This window comes from Gastrolobium bilobum, unplaced genomic scaffold (assembly GCF_033153095.1).
Source record: "Gastrolobium bilobum isolate Gb01-03AN ecotype WA unplaced genomic scaffold, APGP_CSIRO_Gbil_v1 utg1813, whole genome shotgun sequence".
Lineage (NCBI taxonomy): Eukaryota > Viridiplantae > Streptophyta > Magnoliopsida > Fabales > Fabaceae > Gastrolobium > Gastrolobium bilobum.
The window spans coordinates 45,455-65,997 of NW_026897688.1; the positions used below are offsets into that span (position 1 = coordinate 45,455).

Here is a 20,543-nt window from a genome sequence, read left to right on the forward strand (position 1 = left end):
TTCTGAATTGGTGTCTTGGTCTTGACCCCAAGCTCTTTATTTATAGCTTTTTGGGGTTGTATTCTTCATTAAATCTCCAATGAATCTATATCAGATTTGTGGTTGATTTCATCTTTGTTTCCTTTTTGCATTTGATATCTTGGAGATTGGTTGACGATTTTGAGCTTTTAAATCATGTTGTGATCTTCCATCACATCTTCTTATTGGAGTTATATCTTATCTCAATCAAGGTTGATGTGTTTCTTCCTTGTATCTTATAGAATCTTGCTGCATATCTTGATCAAATCTTTTCCTGGAGTTGCTTTGACCGCGATTTGTTGTTTGCGCGCTAAAATGTGCTTGATGTGTATTGTTGTTTGCCTCTGGACGTTTTGGCGTGCTGTAGGGCGCCAAACCTCCCTCTTTGAAGGGAACTTGTGTCTGTCAGGGCATTTTAGCGCTCTGTTGGGCGCTAAAACGCTATCCTCTAGTGGATTTTGGTGTTTTCTTCATCTTGAGCGTTTAAACATGATTCATGGACGCCAAAACATCCTCTTACAGCTGGTACACACTTGAAATCTTGCTTCCTTGAGGCTCCAACTCAACTTGATGTCTTCTTTTGGTTCCAAAGAGCCATAATAGGTGTCAAAAATCCCTTAAAATAAGAATTATGATAACATGTTAGCAAGATATTCAATTATTGTGAATTTACAGTATAAAACCCTAATTCCCATGCAATTCATGATATATATCAAACATAATTAAGCCTAAAAACATGGTAAACTAAGGGTTTATCAGACATCATAGTAGCTCTACTAGCGATTCTGCGCCTGCTTCAACTTTTCCCTAATCATCTGGATTTGCTGGGTGGTATCTTGGACAAAGTCCAAGCAAAAAGCTCCTTGTCTCCAACCTCAGACCAACAGGTATGAGTCTGACACCTCCTACCATACAGTGCTTCGTAGGGCGCCATGCCTAAGCTAGCATGAAAGCTGTTGTTGTACGAAAATTCAACCAACGAAAGGTACCTATCCCATGTCGAGCCCTGCTCCAACGTGCAAGCCCGCAACATGTCCTCTAAGGTCTGGATGGTCCTCTCAGTCTGTCCATCAGTCTGAGGGTGATAGGCGGTACTCAATCTCAACTGGGTACCAAAAGCCTCTTGCAGCGCCTCCAAGAATCGAGATGTGAACTTCGGGTCCCTATCACTGATGATACTCTCGGGCACCCCGTGAAGCCTCACAATCTCGCGAACATAAAGCTTGGCCAACTGCTCTGTAGTGAAGCTCACCTTCACTGGAAGAAAATGGGCAGACTTCGTCAGTCTTTCCACAATGACCCAAATAGATTCACAACTCGCCTGAGTCTTAGGCAATCCCACCACGAAGTCCATGGAAATAATTTCCAACTTCCAGTGTGGTACTTCAAGAGGTTGAAGCTCACCAGACGGTCTCTGATGCTCAATCTTCACTTTCTGGCAAACTTCCTTGCCGAGCCGCCATCTGCTTTCCCCTTCCCTTGTTCCCAAACTTCCTTTCTCTCCAAGAAGTGGAACTACCAGCTACCTTCGTCGCCTCAGCAACCTTGGCCCTCTTGGCCTTACTCGAGCTGTAGAATTCCTCGATATCCCGACACTGCTGTACCAGTGTCCCAAAGTCTCTCGAAGCAGAACCAGCAAGGTAACCAGCAATATCCTCACTAAGTCCCCTATGGTACTTAGCAGCCAAGAATGTCGGAGTAGGCCTCGCCATCCGGAAGTGTCCAAACTTCACCAGTTGATTAAATTGGGCCAGGTACTCGTCAACAGACAACGAGCCCTGAACAAACCTGTCAAACTCCCCTTGCTTCCTCTCCTGTGCGTCATAAGGGAAGTAGTGACCCAGAAAACAATCCTCGAAGAATGGCCACGTCATCACATGGCCATGCATCTCGTAAACATGAGAAGTGTTCGTCCACCACTCATGGGCATCGCCCTCCAGCATATAAGTAGCGAACATCCGCTTCTGCGGATCCGTACACTGCATGACCCGAAAGATCTTGTCCAGCGCCTGTAGCCATCGCGCCGCAGCAATAGGGTCATAAGACCCATCAAAGGTAGGTGGCCTATGCTTACGAAAAGCATTCAGCCGACGATCAATCGCATCACGGTCCTCAACAGGCTCCACAAAGGGTTCCAACACCCCAGTGACATGAGTACCAGTACCAATGTGACTCAGGGTCTCATCCCGAACACTAGGTGGAGGCGGCGGCGATGGTGGCGGTGGCGGTGGAGGAGGTGGCGGTGGGAACTGACCAACAGCAGGACCAGCTCTCATCTCCTCCAACATGACCCTCGTCAAAGTCATGTTCGCCAGCCGGTTCACCTCAAGAGCATCCTCCGTGGCCTTCTGGTTCGCTTCTCTAACAGCGTCCATCATTGCCAGGTTGGCCAATCTAGTGGCCTCCTACATCTCAGCCAATGCAGTCAGGATTGGGTCGGGTTGACCCTCAGCAGTCTCACGTGTTCTCCTGGATCCTACCATTACTCTGCACAAGTTACACAAATTATGAGTTGATCAGGCCCACGTAGTGTGATTACATATGCATCATCATAATAAAAACCAACGGAGCAAACACACAAGACAGACACAACCAATCATCCTAATCTTTGCATTACATACAGGCTTTTCCCTTGAACCGTCGCTCTGCTACCATAAAATGTAACACCCCGTGTATACCCAGTTTGTTAACATTTCATCGTATTAAGCTGCGCTTAATTAAAAATGCGGAATATCTTTTTCTTTTCAATTATGGCGTCATTATACTTAGCCAAGTTGATTACTTAATCAATTTCATAAAATATTGTCTGTATGTAAATTGCAAAAAGACATTTAACTGAAATACCTCATAATATAGATAAAGTGAGTATCTAAAATCACGGATCTACAACACGTAGTCCGGACAGTATCTTGATACATTATTACAACTCCTAATAAAGCAAGACATAATCAAGTCTATGTGGCATGGACAATCCCCATGCTTACCAAATCAACAGCATAACCACAGAGTCTCAACAGAGGAATCCATAAACTGAAGCTAAAAACATAAGACAGTAAATAGGATCCAACATCCAATCATAACAGCATAACAACATAACAGCATAATCAGCATAAACATGTAACATCTATCAGCTAAGCTCTGGCCTCCTGCCAATAGAGGTCTCAACGTTCGCATTACCTGAACCTGAAATAAGCATTCCCCGAACGTGAGGTGAGATCTCTAAACCAGAAATATCAGTAAGACAAGGGGTCCTCAAGGATCTTCCACCCCAAGCTCACTTACATGTGCAATATAAGTTCCAAAAGCAGTAATTCAACATAAGTTCCAAAACTCAATGCAGTGCAACAGATATTCATGCCATGTGTGTATAACTATTCTACCTGCCAGAGAAATACAGGAATACGTCTATTACCTATAGATAGTACAAGGAACACCGCTTGCACCTCACCCACAGCCTCACCATATCGTATGTATTATATACTCAGGCTTACTGTATAGGTGGAACACCACATGCATATCATAAAGACACTAGCATATAATAGCTCAAAAGCATTTCCAAAACATCAAAAACATGTAACACAGCATGCATATAACCATACCCCCATGGGACATGGTGGAACCACAACATGGCTAAACCGAGGACATGAAAGCTTACCTTGCAAGCTCACTATCTAATGCCAAGAGTCCACACAGCTCAACTCCAACACACAGCAGATCACAATCTGGTTAGGACCAGCAAGCATATCAACATTCATAGTTCATAAGAATAAACATAAAGACTCTGTTTTCCTCTTACGATTTATGTCTTAAGGCTTCACACAAATCCATAAGCCCTTAACCACTTGATTCTGACTTAGTTTGATAATTACAGAAGTCCAACTTCATCAATCTAGGGTCCACAAAACCCCAATAGCCTACTGTATGAACATTGCAGCTACTGTTCTTCAAAATCTCAGAATATCCGAATATTCGTCAGGGGCATATCCGGATATCAATATCCGGATATCCATATCTGGATATTAAGATCCCCATATCCGGATATCAATATCCGGATACCCATATCCGGATATCAATATCCGGATATTCACAACAAAATATCCGGATATTTCGCGACAAAACCCAGATTCTGCATTTCGCGAAAATCCAAACCAAAGGTCCAACTTTTACCGATTACAAAAGCTTAAACATGCATTTCTAAGTGTGTTAAGCATTATCCAACATTAGGTTATCATCTTAAGCTCATTACATGCATCAAGGTTCCATTTTTAACCAAAAACTCATGATCAAAGGTTGAGTATGCATACCAAGCTTCTCAAAACAGAAAATAGCAGGGAAAAAGAGCTCCCTACACCACTCCACTGTGCAACAACCAAGGGCCACAAAAATGCACAACAAGAAGACTATTTTCTTCACAAAGATGGCACTTTGAAGCTCAAAATACCAACCCCAAGCTCCCACAAGCCAACTCTCAAAGTCAGCACCTCCTCACCCTCAACCAGGGGCTACAACTCAGTAAGGGAGTCACTCACAACCTCACAAGACCAACCCACCCAAGGTAATGGAGTTTAGAGATGAAGAGATGGAGCAAAGGTAACAACTTCGCTCAAGAAATGGGGAGAAGATCAATGGAACAGTATTCTGGTCAGCCACCCTCAACAAGTCACGTAGGAAATCTGAGTGTCTAGGGTTTTGTGCCTTAATAAGCCTATATATAGTCACTTAAGCATTTAAAACACAGTATTAATTTTAATTGATACGCTTAGTATTTTAATCTCAAACTTAGGATTCTTAACCTACTAAATTTTACAAAAATTATCATATTTTTCTTATATTTTTCGGAGCACCTTTCCGGTACGCGCTTTTCATAGCCAGTATCAGTTTCTGGCACCAGTTCTCATTATTTTAACTTGAAACTCGTTTTACAAGTCCTACATATTATTCTAGGAATTATCATGCACTTATTATAATTTTCTGGGATACTTTTTCGGTACGCATTTATAACGACTAGCAGAACCGGTATCTGCGCTTTTCGTCCGAAAAGCGACTTTCAGTATTATTACTCACTTACTATACTTATTAGAGCCTCATAATAATTATTAGAGTCAATTATGGAATTATTTCCTAATTCTCATATCTAATTAATTAATTTCCTTAATTAACGGTGCGGGTTCTTACAATGATCGCCATCAATTCTTTTTCAAGCTCAAAGAGGAATGCCTGACTGACTGACTGATGAATGCAATGGGCCTATTTTCCTACATCAAAACAGCACCTATCCTTTTACCAGAGGCGTCAATAACAATAGTAAATACCTTTGTAAAATCGGGAAGCGCCAACACTGGTACCATACACAAAGCTTCCTTCAAGGTTAAGAAGGCAGATTCTGCTTCTTAGGACCATTTAAATCTGTCCTTTTTAAGTAGATCAGTCAATGGTTGGGCCAATTGTCCATATCCTTTAATGAACTTCCTGTAGTAACCAGTGAGACCCAAAAACCCACGTAAGCTCTTGACATCCTTTGGAGTTGGCTAATCCTTCATGGCAGAGATCTTATTAAGGTCAGTGTGCATCCCTCAAGAGGAAATAACATGCCCAAGATACTCCACTTGACGTCTTCCAAAGAAACATTTCTTTTTATTTGCTCTCAGACTATGCTGCCGTAATGCTTCAAAAACTTTACGCAAATGTGTGAGATGGTTGTCACGATCTTTGCTAAAAACAAGGATATCGTCAAAAAACACCAAAGTAAACTCCCTGAAATATGGTCGTAGCACTTCATTCATCAAGGATTGAAAAGTATAAAGGGCATTTGTTAACCAAAAAGGCATCATTAAGTACTTATAATGGCCTTCGTGGGTCCTAAATGTTGCTTTATCTATATTCTCCTTCGTCATACATATTTGATTAAAACTTAATTTCAGTTCTAGTTTATAAAATATGCCAAAGCCACCCAATTCATCCAGTAGCTCCTCTATAAAGGGCATGAGAAATTTATCAGGTACAGTGAGTTTGTTACCCTATAATCCACACATACCCTCCAACTCTCATCCTTCTTCTTTACTAAAATTATAGGGTTAGAGTAAGGGCTGGTGCTATGTCCAATCATGCCAGAGTCTAACATATCAGAAATAATCTTTTCAATTTCAATTTTCTGATAATGTGGATACCTGTAAAGTCTCAGGTTAGGAATCTGACCGCTTGGCTTAAGGATAATAGAATGACCTTGCCTTCGCTGAGGTGGCAGGCCCGTAGGTACTTGAAAAATGTCATCGAATTCGAGAAGCAGCTTGTCTAGCTCCTCCCAATCGTCTATAGCTTGGTTATCCTCTGTCTGGGAAGATACCAGTTTCACAAAAACCCCTTGACCATCGTCAAGGAAAGCCTTCATCAAGGATTTATGAGATGCCATCTTTCTGGAAAGAGAGATGTCGCCCTTAATTAACACCTCTTCGCCCTTTTGTTGAAATATAAGTGTAAGTTCCTTGAAATTTGCCCTTATTTCTCCCAATTCCCTAAGACAATCAAGCCCCAGTACCACATCAGTTCCCCCAAGCTCAAATAGGAATAAATTTTGGAAAAAGAAATGTCCTTGTAACTCAACCTCCACGCTCTTGCAAACCTCTGTGCATGTCACGCAATGACCATCACCTACTTCGACTTGAAATGGGATTGTATCATCCACCTGTAGCTGCAACTGTCGCACCATCTGCTTACTGATGAAGCTTTTAGAAGCTCTGCTATCAACGAAAACCTCCACAAGCGTTCCTTGAATTTTTCACCAAAGCTTCAAAGCTTAACTTAAAGACAGACCGAAAAGGCTTTGCGTCGAAAGTTGCAGTGCAGCGCCAGCCTCGGCCGCATCCACATCTTCGGTTTGGTCGTCCACCTTCACCATTTCTTCAGACGATTCTTCGTCTTCGACAAAAGCAGGTGGAACTGACGATTTATGCAACGATGGCCTGGGTTCGAGTGCGCATCACATTTGAAACATACACCTTGACGCGATTTCTCCTACATTTCGTCTTGTGAAAGACGCCTTGTTGCTCCTTATGTCCCAGAATTTTCAGTGGTTGCCATTGACGACTGGTTGCTACTCATACTTTAATTTGTAAAAAAAAGTTTGTAAACGAATCTTTCCCCATAAATAAATATACAAATTTAAGTAGTTGGATGAAATTACGTCAACAGTTTAATATTATATTTTTCTAACAAAATATATGTAAATGGGATGCAGAGATTTTAAATTTTGAGCTCTAATTTCAATCATAGTCAAAAAAAAAAATGACGGTGGTTTGAGGAATTCTAAACCAGACCTGAAGGCTTGCAAATCGATTTTCTCACAATAAACTTTCATTCGTTAATAATGAGATAAGAGAAAGAAAAATATATGATTTTTAAATGAGTGACTATAACTAAATAACATGATCACATAACTATTTTTTACCTGAGAGGATTAAAATCCCATTTACATGCTCTTAGATATTATAGTTTTGTCGTATAATTTGGTTTTGCTGGCTTTCTCAGAAACCAGAACAGCTATTGGTCTTAAATTTTTGGTGTCCTGTTTCTATATAATTTCATGTCCTTGTCGATAAAAATGTAAACGACCCGAAGGTGATAGTTAATGCTTACATTGATGTACTTTTTGATACATAATCAATGATCACGTGCCACCTATCCATTGTACTGTTTATTTCATTTTTATTTTTTCAAAATCATTAATATACACGCATACACTGAATTTTTGTTTAAGAGAAGGGGTATGAGGGTGAGAGAAAAATTTCAGAACAGTTCTATGAATTAGCAAGATCATACATAACAAAGCAACATAGGTTGACAAAGCAGTACGTTATTTATCTGCTTTGAAGCTGGGAAATTAACTTCCTTCACAAACTATGATACACTGTATACCACAAGTCCACAACTATATGTGGCACTCTTTCACAGTACACATAATGCATCTATAATAATATGTTACAAATAAGACCATATAACAGTCGATTGCTTCCTACAAATATTATTTAGTACTGATTACATGTCACATGAACACATAATCAAGGTATTCCAATGACGGGGACAAAAGGTATATAATAGCTACTTGGTGCCAAACCCCACTCTGGAGGCAGAGGAAGATCGGTGGTTTTGGATGAACCCACCTGTTTTGCAGCCTTACAATCTGTGTTTTGGGGGCATGATGTCAAGAAACTAAGAGGAGTGGAAATGGTGTAGCTGTTTTGCTCTTTTCCCTTGACAATTTGGGAAACCTGGTCCTTCCTTGAGACATAAAGCTGAACTGTCCCACCAATAAGTTTTGCAAGGCAATTCACAGAAGAAGGTTTGGTGTGGCCTGAGGGAAGGTCAACCTTGAAGGAGCCATTCTCTTCTGTAGTTGCCACAGCCAGCTTTTTCACACCTTCACACTTCACTGAAACCTTAATATCTGAAACCATGGAAGAACAATAGAATCAAGGTGCATGAGGGCTAGAATGTATAAAGAAATGAACATTTATTTAAGCTAAAAAAGCCAATAATAATGGATAAGAGTTATCACAAACCAGATAAATCGTAATTGTGAGTGCAGTCAATGCATGAGACTTTGCCCTTTACCATTTGGCATGTTGAGGGGTCAATTCCAGCGAGAGCTAATGCAAAGAGAAGTGTTGTGATAACCTGAACATAAGCCATGAGAGAGCTATGGAAGGAAGCAAGAGCTGACAAATATAAATGCCAGAGAAAAATTGAAGAGAAGGTGGTAAGCTTGTAGCTGATAAATATAGGCAGCAGACTGAGCATATTAAATGTAGGGGACGTTGAGCTGAATTTAGTAATTGGTGTCAACAGATTGTAATTAAGATACACCTTCCGTCGTAGTTTAATTGTGTTCTGTTTTTTTTTTTTTTTTTTTAAAATTGATTTGTAGAATAATTATAGAAACAAATGTTTTTATGTTTTTTTATTTTTTTTATTTTGAAAGTTAAAAACTAAAACAGAAAACAAAAACAACTCAGACATATTCTCTAAATTTGATTTTAAAAGCAAAAAATAATTATAATTTTCAAAATATTTTTTACAAAACAGACTTTACCAAATGAATTTTTTAATTTTTTATTGTGAAAACTAAAAAATTATTTTTAAAAACAATAATCAAACAGAGCCTTTCTTGTCTAGAATCCAAAAAAATAAATGTTTGATAAGGTTTTTTTTTCATATTTCTCTAGACATTTTGTGATCCACATGTTTTGAAAATTGAAAGCACTGTCTTTCTGGTAGAAAATTTGAATGTATACAGTTAATTAGAAAAAAAAAAAGGTCCTGTAAATTGAATTTGTCAGTGAGTACGTAACAATTTATTCAATGAGTAAATACCTTTTTCGTCCCTGACAATTTTCACGAGGCACATTTTAGTCCCGAACAATAAAAAAAGGCTCATTTTAGTCCAAAAATTTGAAAAAAGGGCCACGTTAGTCCTTCCATTAGTTGGCATCTGACGGCCCAACTAACGGAGCACACATGGACCGTTACTTTGTTGAGTCACCGTTAAGTATGCCAGCGTGGAAGTAATACGACGCCGTTTTGCACATGCCTTATGTCTTGTTGGAGTTTTGGACAGCTGAAGGTCCTATTTGGTCCACAAATTTATCGAGACCCTATTTGGTCCTTAACACTAAAAAACCACCATTGCACCAAACCTTTCAAACCACCGTTGCAGCAAACCACCAACCATATCATCAATTTTTTTCCAACTTGCTATTTCTTACCAGTTTTCCCATCGTTTTTTGTTGCTGTTTGAAAAATGGTAGAATTGATTTGGTTATATATGGTCCAGTGAATTTATCCATTTTACATGTAGATTCAAGTAAGTTTTGATGATTTATAGAAAAAGTAGAATAACAAAGTAAAAAACCAGAGGATTGGATTAACTACCTCATTATGTAATGTGGTATAGAGAGAAGATAAGGATCATGAACTAGATTCAGATTTATAAAGGACTCCAATCTTCAAATGATCCATAATACTCCCTGGAAGATGCTGTTTGCTAAGTACTGTGATGATGCAAAATAAATCTCTTTTGTCTAACATTTCTTGCATAATGCTCCTGCCGAATGCTTGAAAACCTTTCCATCCATGGTAATCCACTGATAGATGGTACTATCTTCCTTCAAAAACTAAAATGATTTATACAAATTGGTTGAAGTTATTAGGATGTCAAACAATATTTGGAGTTAAAAAGTTTTACTCAGTGCCCTCTTGAGCATTTGGAATTCTACAATTTTGCATTTTGATGGGCATAAAAGTAGTTTTAGAGTAAGTTATTTACTATATGAAATATTGCAAACATGATTGCTGCCTTGATTGATTGTCAAGTAATTTGCTTTAAACACATTCGAAGTGAGTTGGAGTTTATTGGTCAATTGGTTTATGTTTTTTTATTTTTGGCTGGCCTTTTCTTTTTCTTTTTTTAGGGAGTGGAAGGGAGGATTGGGAAAATTTATATTCAGTTGTAATATTTAGTCTGCACATGCTGGAACATTTAAGCTAGAAATTTTCAGGTCACAATTATATTGGATCTGAGCACTTGCTTCTAGGTCTCCTTAGAGAAGGAGAGGGTGTAGCAGCACGTGTTCTTGAAAACCTGGGTGTTGATCCAACTAATATTCGCACTCAGGCTAGTATTATGTCCTCATTTATTGTTTTTCCCACATTTTCTATTATATATGAATATATTTTTACCTTAACTTTTGTGTCAATCTTGTTTTTCTCCACTGGATGGTAACAGGTTATTCGCATGGTTGGTGAGGGTGCTGACAGCGTTGGTGCTACTATTGGCCCTGGAAGTAGTAGCAATAACTTACCAACTTTGGAGGAGTATGGCACCAATTCGACCAAGCTAGCAGAGGAGGTATTTGTCAGTTCCTAGTTTTTTCATGACAGATAGTAGATGAGGCTTCATTCTATGCAAAAGCATAATTATTTCTCTTCCTCCATCCTCCCCTTCCCCTAACTAAAAATTGATGATATGGTTGGTGGTTTGCTGCAATGGTGGTTTGAAAGATTTGCTGCAATGGTGGTTTTTTAGTGTTAAGGACTAAATAAGGCCCCGATAAATTTGCTAGGGACCAAATAGGACCTTCAGCTGTCTAAAACTCCAACAAGACATAAAGCATGTGCAAAACGGCGTCGTATTACATCCACGATGGCATACTTAACGGTGACTCAGCAAAGTAACGGTCCACGTGTGCTCCATTAGTTGGGTCGTCAGATGCCAACTAACGGAAGGACTAACGTGACCATTTTTTTCAAATTTTTGGACTAAAATGAGCCTTTTTTATTGTTCGGGACTAATATGTGCCTCGTGAAAATTGCCAGGGACGAAAAAAGGTATTTACTCTTATTCAATCTTGGATTTAGTAAGATATACTTAAATTAAACCAATAATAAATATATTTTTACTTTAGAGACAAATTCACGGGAGGATGAATCTTCTGAAGATCTATTTATTCATATATCAATGGTGAAAATTAAAGTGACAACTTTCGCTTTTATGAACTTTTTATTTAAGCTCCAGCTGTTGATGAATGAATTAATAATTGAAAATTTTCACGATATAATATTAAAAAAATATAATATAAAATTATTAAAGTTGTATCACTTATCAGCTTGAGCTATTGAGTAAGTTGGTTCTTTACCTGATATAAGAGTCTCACGATTCGATCTAATCGCCCTTCATTCTATTAAAATTTAATAAATTAAATATTATGAAACTTCTTAGCACGAGTAGAAGGCTGATGCATTGTCATACTTCAAGTCTAACGAGCTCTTGTATGAACACCCAAAGAACTGTTGCATGAAAAGTGTGTTAGGAAGATATAATAGAAAACCAATAAACGCTCATCACTTACTAGTAGTTTAAGGTGTTGGGTAAGATGTTACTTGTTGCCTTGCTAACAGTTATACAAGTTTGCGCGCAAGTATACGCGACAACAAGTAATATAGGGCTTTTGTGAGTCCCAGTTATCGTTCCCACAAGAATCTTTTGTCGGAAATTTAAAAAATGCAAAGTGCAATTGCTAAAACTGATTCTAGTCTAAAAAGAGACTAAAAATAAAAACAAGATAACCACAAGACTAAGTTAAAATAGCATTGACTACTTTACTCTATTTGTTTTAGGATTTTCATAATTTTAAAGAATTGCTTTCATGAGCTAAATGGTGAAAAATGGAAGGAAAACAGATTAGGTATCTGATGTAGAAAGATTTTTATATAAAGAAATTGTAAACAGAACTATGATTGAAATATTAAAAATCAAAGGAAAAGAAATCTGAGTTGGTGAAAAGTAGATTTGGAAAATAGGTTGATCTTCGGTTTACCTTTTCCAACAGCAATAAATTGACTGTTAATTAAAGATTATTAAAATTTAACTCTCAGTTAACAGATCACTTCTTGTTGATTTTAATCTCTTAAAATCATTTTATCCTAAACAATCATTTACACATCTCTGTGCTAAATGAAGCAAAGACTCATGTAATTCAAGTCCAACATTACATGGTGGCTGTCCTCATCTCTGAGTGACAACCCTTGAATGCTCTCACAATCAAGTCCATGTGCTTAACACATTTCCAGAATTAGTCACCTCTCAATGACTACTTCCTAACATAATATCTACCATAAGGCCTCAATGACAGAATATTTAATTATAAAGCAAAGTATTAAACAACTGAGAATCAAAATTTAACAAAAGTATTTAACAAACATTCATTACTGAGGTTCGGGTAACCTACACCCAACCTTAAAAGGTTTAGCTCATACCCATAAGGGTTGAACTACAAATAGCAAACGAAATAAAAAAAATTACAGAGAAATAAAATGCAGAAATCGTAACACACAGCCCGAGTCCTATTCACCAGAATAGCATCGGTACTGTGCTGACAGGTTCTAATCCAAACAAAGTAGCATCTATTTACAGTACCAGAAAATCAAAAATAAAGAAAAATGGAGAAGAAGATTACGGAAGAAGTATGCTCCAAAGCCTTTACCCATAGCTTCTTTATATCCTCTACTCCTTGCAAGCAGCAACAACGTGAGCCTTTAGATCAGAATCCACGTGTCTCCTCTCACACGATGAGATCAATCAACACGCCTTTAGATCAGAATCCATGTGTCTCCTCTCACACGATGAGATCAATCAACACATGTGCACCTTTCCACTCCACGCTCGTTTCGCACCATCGACCCGTAACTGCCTCATATTCGCAAAATAAAAAGAGATTCTTCTTTATGTGTGGCTGGTTTGATTTGTGGGTTTGATGGACTGATTGAAATCAAGATGGCTAAGTGGTCCGATTAGTAGAAAGGAATCAGGATGGGTGGTTTGGGATTGTGGCTAGGGTTTGCAAGTCTCAGCTTTTTTTCTTTTTTCACGCTGCTGAGTCTTTCTTTCTCTCTTCTTTCTTTTCTTTCTCTCTTCTTTCTTTTCTTTCTCTTTCTTTCCTTGGGCTTCTGACTTGCATTAAAAATTCCAGCCCATTTCTTTTCTTCTTAGTTTTTCTATTCTTTTTTTTCTATTCTTTTTTTTTCTTCCTTTGGGCTCTTCTGACTAGTATGGTAAAAGTCCAGCCCACTTCTTTGTCTTCTTTCTTTTTTTCTTCTTTGCTTGGACAATATCAACAAGTGGGCCTGAAAAATAAAATAGAAGTCAATTAGCATTTAAATCAACAACAATTCAGCTCAATGTAATTGAGGTATCTATTAACGCAAAAAGTATATATTTCTTTACATTTTCATACTAAAAACCATATGTTTTAAGTCTCATTTCATGGACTTATCATTACTTAACATATAATTATATTAAGACAAAACATGAAAGAGTACATTTCCACTCCATTAGCCCTTATCACAGGAAATTAAATCTTTATTTGGTGAATTAATTTCAGATAACTAGATGTTTAATGATGAACATGTGTTATTCATAATAGGAAATGCGATTAGATCAAACTTCGTGTTGAAATTATTTCTCCCTTCAGAGTAACACTCATATTTTTGTTCCCTCATTATCTGCAAATCAGCATATGCTACATGAGTAAGTATGCATAGCTTTAGTCATTTAATTATTTAGCGATAGTGCCAGTTGAAAATTTCATAAAAGGATAGAATTTTTTTTCTTCAGTTAAATAACTTTGTTAACTCAAATGGAAAAACAACTCTCATGCTAGGAGAATTATTTTTTTCTGTTATTGATCCTTCAATTTTCTTCCAGTATTTTTTTTTTGTTTTATTTAATAAAAATGAGCCCCACATAAATTGTATTTATAATGTGAGATACTTATCTTCGACTGTATCAGAAAATCACGACAGAAAAACAAATTAAGTCAAGTGATAAAGGATAAGATATATTAAGTTAGTTATGACAGTTATTTGTTAGTTAGATTCTTCTTTTATCCTTTCTAGTCTTTCTCATCTGCTATATATATAGTAGCTTGTAATCCTCTTCTTCAAGATTCAATACATTCAGAATTATTCAGTTTACATTTCTTTTCATTTCTTGTTTTCACTCCAAGAGTGAGATTTCGTTTATGTCATTAAGGTCTGATACCTTACATGGTATCAAAGCAGGCAACGATCCATGGAGTCACCTAAATCTACTGCATCATCAACAAGCAATGCAAATGCATCAGCAACAGCAACCAAACTCATCATGAAAAGTTTCTCCAATCCGATTGGTGACAAGCTAGATGAAGATACCTTTCTTCCCTGGCAACAACTTGCCCTTGCTTCCATCCATGGGCACAATCTTCAACATCATCTCACCAATGACAAGATTCCTCCTCAATATACCGAAGAAGCATATCAAGATCCTAAAACTGAAACACCAGATTACATCCATTGGCATCAACAGGACAATCTTCTAGTTTCTTGGCTTTTTTCCTCCATGAATATGTCCTTCAAAAATCGTATGGTAGGTTGCCACTTTGCTCATGAAATTTGGACCAAACTACAAGTCTATTTTGCTTCTCATACTCAAGCCAAAATCAAGCAATTAAAGAATCAATTAAAATCTGTCAAGAAGACTTGTCCAGCATCCGAATACCTTCTGCAGATCAAGAAAGTGGTAGACTCATTAGGAGCAGCTGGTTCTCCTCTCACAGAAGCTGAACATTCAGAAGCAATTCTTGATGGCCTCAATGAAGAATATGCTCCCCTCATCACTTCTGCAATGTCCAGAAATCTGCCTTTTACAGTCATTGAATTACAAGCCTTTTTGCTTGCTCAAGAAAACATGCTTGAAAGATTCAAGAAACCTGATAATGTCACACCTATTAAATCTCACTTTATGCAAAGACCTCCATCCCAACCCAACAATGGTGGTCGTTTCTTTGCAGGTCGTAGAGGCAGAGGTGGACGATTCTTTAGAGGTGGTAAAGGTCCACCCCAATCTTGGAACACAAATCGTTTACAGTGTCACATTTGTGGAAGACCAGGTCACCATCCATGGAGGTGTTTCTATCGGTTTGACTCTTCTTACCAGAATGCTTCTCAAAGCACCACTCCATCCTCCTCACAAAACACTCAACATATGCGCACACCTCTTCCTCCACCTCCTTCCTTTCATAATCCTGCAACTTACTTAGCTGAACCTGCTTCACTTCTTGACAATTCTTGGTATCCAGACTCTGGAACCACCAATCACCTCACACATGACATTGGTAATCTCTCTTCTATATCTGAGTATCGTGGCTCAGATCATGTTCTAGCTGGTAATGGAGCAGGTATGCCTATTACCCATACTGGTTTTTCATCTTTTACTTCACATGATTCATCTTTTACTTTCAGACTTGATAATCTTCTCCATGTTCCTCACATTACCAAAAATTTAATTAGTGTATCACAGTTTGCAAGGGATAACCAGGTATACATCGAATTTTACCCTGATTATTGCCTTGTTAAATGTCAGGTAACCAAGGATATAGTCCTCCAGGGCAAGCTTAAAGATGGCCTCTATCAATTCACTGATGTTCATATTAATAAAATGCCCCATAATCCCAAACCCCCTATGGCATTGGCCACCTCTTCTGTTTCTCTTGATTTGTGGCACAAAAGATTAGGCCATGCTAGTTCTCCTATTGTAAAATCTGTCTTGCAACAATGTAATATTTCTGTTTCTGTTAATCACCTCAAACTTAATCCATCTGTGTGTGAAGCTTGTAGTCTTGGAAAAATACATCAGTTACCTCATTTTTCGTCTACTACTCACTATGCTGCTCCCTTGGACTTAATTTTCTCTGATGTTTGGGGTCCAGCACCCTTTGCTGGTTTATCAGGAAGTAAATACTATGTCTTATTTGTTGATGCTTATACAAGATTTGGTACTATTTATCTTATCCAAAATAAATCTCAAGTATATTCTGTGTTTATACAATATAAGGCAATGATTGAAACCTTAACTGGCTTAAAAATCAAGAACCTACAAACTGACAATGCTAAGGAGTTTACTTCCACTTCCTTTGTTCAGTTTCTTCACACTCATGGCATCACACATAGACTGACTGTTCCATATTCTCATCAACAGAATGGGAGAATTGAAAGAAAGCATAGACACATCACAGAAGTAGGTTTGGCTCTTTTAGCAAATGCCAAATTACCCTTTTCTTATTGGGAAGAGGCATTCTCCACTACCATATATCTTATAAACAGATTACCAACTCCTGTTCTTCAATACAAGTCACCCTTTGAATTGATGTATCATAATAAACCTGATTATAGTTTTCTTAAGGTATTTGGATGCACTTGTTTTCCTTTGCTTAGACCTTACAACAAAAACAAACTTAATTTTAGATCCCATAAATGTGTATTTTTAGGCTATGCTATGAACCACAAAGGCTACAAATGCCTCTCCCCTACAGGAAAAATTTTCATTTCCCGAGATGTTATATTTGATGAAAATGATTTCTCTTATGTTACTCTTTTTCCTACTGTTTCCATGTCAACTCATGCACCCACTTCTACTACAATTCCTCAAATACCTCTAGTTTCTCAAGAAACTGTTACTACTCATCCAACCAACTCCACTTCTACATCTACAGATTCTACTAATACATCTTCTAGTCCTCCAATTTCAGGTTCAGCTCAGACATCCACTTCACAACTTTCTGCTGATGCACCAATACCACCACATCAGAATTCCGCTCCTCCTTCTGATCCTCCACCAATTCATCACATGCAAACCAGAAGCAAGTCTGGCATCTATAAACCCAAAACTTACCATACTTCTGTTCACCAGCATCTCTCTAATCTTCATGACACTGAACCTGCAAACATATCTCAAGCTATCAATTGTCCTCACTGGAAGCAGGCCATGACAGAGGAATTTCAAGCTCTTATCAACAATAATACTTGGACTTTGGTACCTCCTCCACCTGGAATTCAACCAATTGGTTGCAAATGGATCTTTAGAATTAAAAGGAAACCTGATGGCAGCATCCTAAGATACAAGGCCATACTTGTGGCCAAAGGTTTCCAACAAAAAGAAGGCTTCGATTTTGGTGAAGTTTTTAGCCCTGTTGTAAAACCTACAACTATTCGTTTGATTCTGTCTATAGCCCTTACTCGAGGATGGATCATCAGACAATTTGACTTCAATAATGCTTTCCTGTGTGGAGTTCTAGATGAGACTGTTTATATGTCCCAGCCTGATGGTTTTCACGCCACAGACTCTCCATATGTTTGCAAACTCAACAAGGCTATCTATGGTCTAAAACAAGCTCCTCGAGCTTGGTTTCATACCCTCACTCTGACTTTGCAGAAATTTGGCTTCACAAACACCAAATCTGATGCCTCCCTATTCACCAGATTCACATCTACTTCAATCACCTACATTTTAGTATATGTTGATGATATTCTCATCACTGGTAACAACTCCACTGAAATAGCCTCTCTTATATCCAACCTCAACAGCATTTTCTCTTTAAAAGATCTTGGTTCCCTTCACTATTTCCTTGGATTAGAAGCTGTTCACACCTCACCTACTACTCTCCATTTAACTCAAACCAAATACATCTCTGATCTCCTCACCAAAGCTCATATGACTTCCGCTAAACCTATGCCAACTCCTATGATATCAAATCAGAAACTGTCTGCAACAGGTGACACTGCTTTCTCTGATCCCACTTTATACAGATCCATTGTTGGAGGACTTCAATATGCAACCATAACAAGACCAGATCTTTCCTTTGCTGTCAACAAAGTTAGTCAATTTATGCACAATCCTCTTGAAGTTCATTGGAAGGCAGTCAAATGAATCTTAAGATATCTTGCTGGCACTCTTACTCATGGTCTTGTTTTTCACAAGTCCAAGGATTTTCGGTTAATAGCTTTTTGTGATTCAGACTGGGGGTCTGACATTGATGATCGCAAGTCAACTAGTGGTTTGTGTGTGTTTCTTGGATCCAATCTCATTTCCTGGTCAAGCAAGAAACATCATGCAGTCTCCAGGTCCAGCACAGAGGCAGCATTTCATAGTTTAGCTTCATCTTTGGCTGAAATTGCTTGGCTTCAGTCACTTCTTCTGGAATTACACATACCCTGCAACACTTTACCTACTGTATTTTGTGACAACTCTAGTACTGTGATGTTGTCAGCAAATCCAATCCTTCATAATCGAACCAAGCATTTTGAATTGGATCTGTATTTTGTCCGAGATCGTGTTCTTCAAAAACAGGTTTTTGTTCAGCATATTCCAGGTTTCGAACAAATAGCTGACATCCTTACAAAACCGATTCCTGTTGCTGCTTATTCTAAATTTCGGTACAAACTCAAGGTTATTCCACTGCCCATGAGTTTGAGGGGGGATGATAAAGGATAAGATATATTTAGTTAGTTATGACAATTATTTGTTAGTTAGATTCTTCTTTTATCCTTTCTAGTCTTTCTCATCTGCTATATATATAGCAGCTTGTAATCCTCTTCTTCAAGATTCAATACATTCAGAATTATTCAGTTTACATTTTTTTTCATTTCTTGTTTCACTCCAAGAGTGAGATTTCGTTTATGTCATTGAGGTCTGATACCTTACATCAAGTATATAATGCACCGATTCTTGTTCTTCTATTAAGCTATTCATTAAGTGGGAGAAAATATCTTCTGTCAACAGAGAATTCGTATCTGAAGAAAGCAGTATGGACCAGTAGCAAACAATTTCACTGTCGAAGTCAGGAACGAATTTCAACGTTACTTTGAAATTTTTGATTGTGGTCTTATACAATAGCTGATAGCAATCAGATACGAAAATTACTCAACCATATGTGATAAGTCATACTCATAACATGATTGCAACTTGCAAGTAGTCAATAAGGCATCCAAATAATAATGACTAAGATTGTTTAAGAGGAATGTTATTGCTAGCAGATTATTTGTTACTTTTTTTTCTTAATATTTTTATTATTAAATTGAATTTTATTTTAATTTCTTGCATTTACTCACAAGTTACAATTTATGTTGCACCGACACCGACACGGGATACGACACGACACTCCGACATGTTAATTTTAAAAAATGTTAAATTTTGACACGTTAAGACACGTTTTGATATTATATAATATTTTAATTTATGTAGTGTATATTATATCAGTTTTCAATAATTTAACAAAAAAATAAACTAAACATATAATACCAATCAATTTTGCAAGGAAATATATTTTATCCCAAATGTGTATATTAAACTCAATAAAATCGTAATCGTAATCTAACGAATCTAATAGTTGGAACTCGAAATGCAACACAACGTAATCATTGAACCTTTTTTGAGTCTTTGTAATAAGTATTGGAGTGTCGGAAAGTGTCAAAGTGTCGGAGAGAGTTAAGAAATGTCGGACACGAGACATCAGAATTTTTGAAGTGTCGGTGCTTTATAGGTCATAACTAGTAAGATGTCTGAAAATCTATGTTAATGACAAGATACTTGAGAAATTTGTATAAAATTATATGTTCAAATTTAAATGTTATTATTTATTTATTTCATATTAAAAAAAGTACACGGGGTTTGGCTTTTTGCCCAACTTGCTTCACTCTTCATTGATGGGATCAAGTGAGATTTTTTATTTTTTTTGGGTACAATGATCAAGTGGGATTTTACTAAATAATAAAATATATACTAAAAGATAATATCAAACAAATATATTCTTAATATTTCATTCAAGAAAAATTAACTATACCCTTTTTTTAAAGAAAGAAAAAAAAAATCTTTTCTGATTCCCACAAATGCGGATGAATGATCCCAACTGGATACGGTGGTGCTTACTAGTGTTTTCCACCCATTTCTGACATGCTAATCAATTCACTTTAAATGCGATTTTAACATATCTCTGTGGACGTGCTTGAACCTTCAACTCACTGAACGGAAACGCAGTGAATGCATGGGGATATCATAAAGGATAGAGAAATTTCATTATGCAAGCACGGTTGAAATTAATATTATTAAACTCGGTTCGGTTATTGATTCGGTTGAGGTACTAGATCACTGATTCAATCAGTGG

The 20,543-nt window shown here is 37.5% G+C and overlaps 2 protein-coding genes across 2 annotated transcripts; both read right to left on the reverse strand.

The window, feature by feature from the left end:
• Positions 1 to 5,591: 5,591 nt before the first annotated feature.
• On the reverse strand, positions 5,592 to 6,913 carry LOC133309323 (uncharacterized). The gene is made up of 3 exons (XM_061510086.1): positions 6,829 to 6,913; positions 6,053 to 6,783; positions 5,592 to 5,903 (listed from the first exon to the last, which is right to left on the reverse strand). The coding sequence occupies exons 1-3, from the start codon at positions 6,911 to 6,913 to the stop codon at positions 5,592 to 5,594; spliced, it is 1,128 nt and encodes a 375-aa protein (XP_061366070.1).
• A 1,150-nt stretch (positions 6,914 to 8,063) lies between these two features.
• LOC133309322 (uncharacterized) lies at positions 8,064 to 8,703 on the reverse strand. The gene is made up of 2 exons (XM_061510085.1): positions 8,574 to 8,703; positions 8,064 to 8,458 (listed from the first exon to the last, which is right to left on the reverse strand). Exons 1-2 carry the CDS (start codon positions 8,701 to 8,703, stop codon positions 8,073 to 8,075), a joined length of 516 nt encoding a protein of 171 aa, XP_061366069.1. The 3' UTR covers positions 8,064 to 8,072.
• Between the last annotated feature and the right edge of the window lie 11,840 nt (positions 8,704 to 20,543).

Coding starts and splice junctions, on each gene's coding strand:
- LOC133309323 (XM_061510086.1), bottom strand. CDS start 6,913: ATGGTGAAGGTGGACGACCAAACCGAAGATGTGGATGCGGCCGAGGCT. Junction 6,784..6,828: donor TTCGACGCAAAGCCTTTTCG/GTCTGTCTTTAA, acceptor GAAAAATTCAAG/GAACGCTTGTGGAGGTTTTC. Junction 5,904..6,052: donor AGAAGGATGAGAGTTGGAGG/GTATGTGTGGAT, acceptor TGTATGACGAAG/GAGAATATAGATAAAGCAAC.
- LOC133309322 (XM_061510085.1), bottom strand. CDS start 8,703: ATGGCTTATGTTCAGGTTATCACAACACTTCTCTTTGCATTAGCTCTC. Junction 8,459..8,573: donor TCACAATTACGATTTATCTG/GTTTGTGATAAC, acceptor CCATGGTTTCAG/ATATTAAGGTTTCAGTGAAG.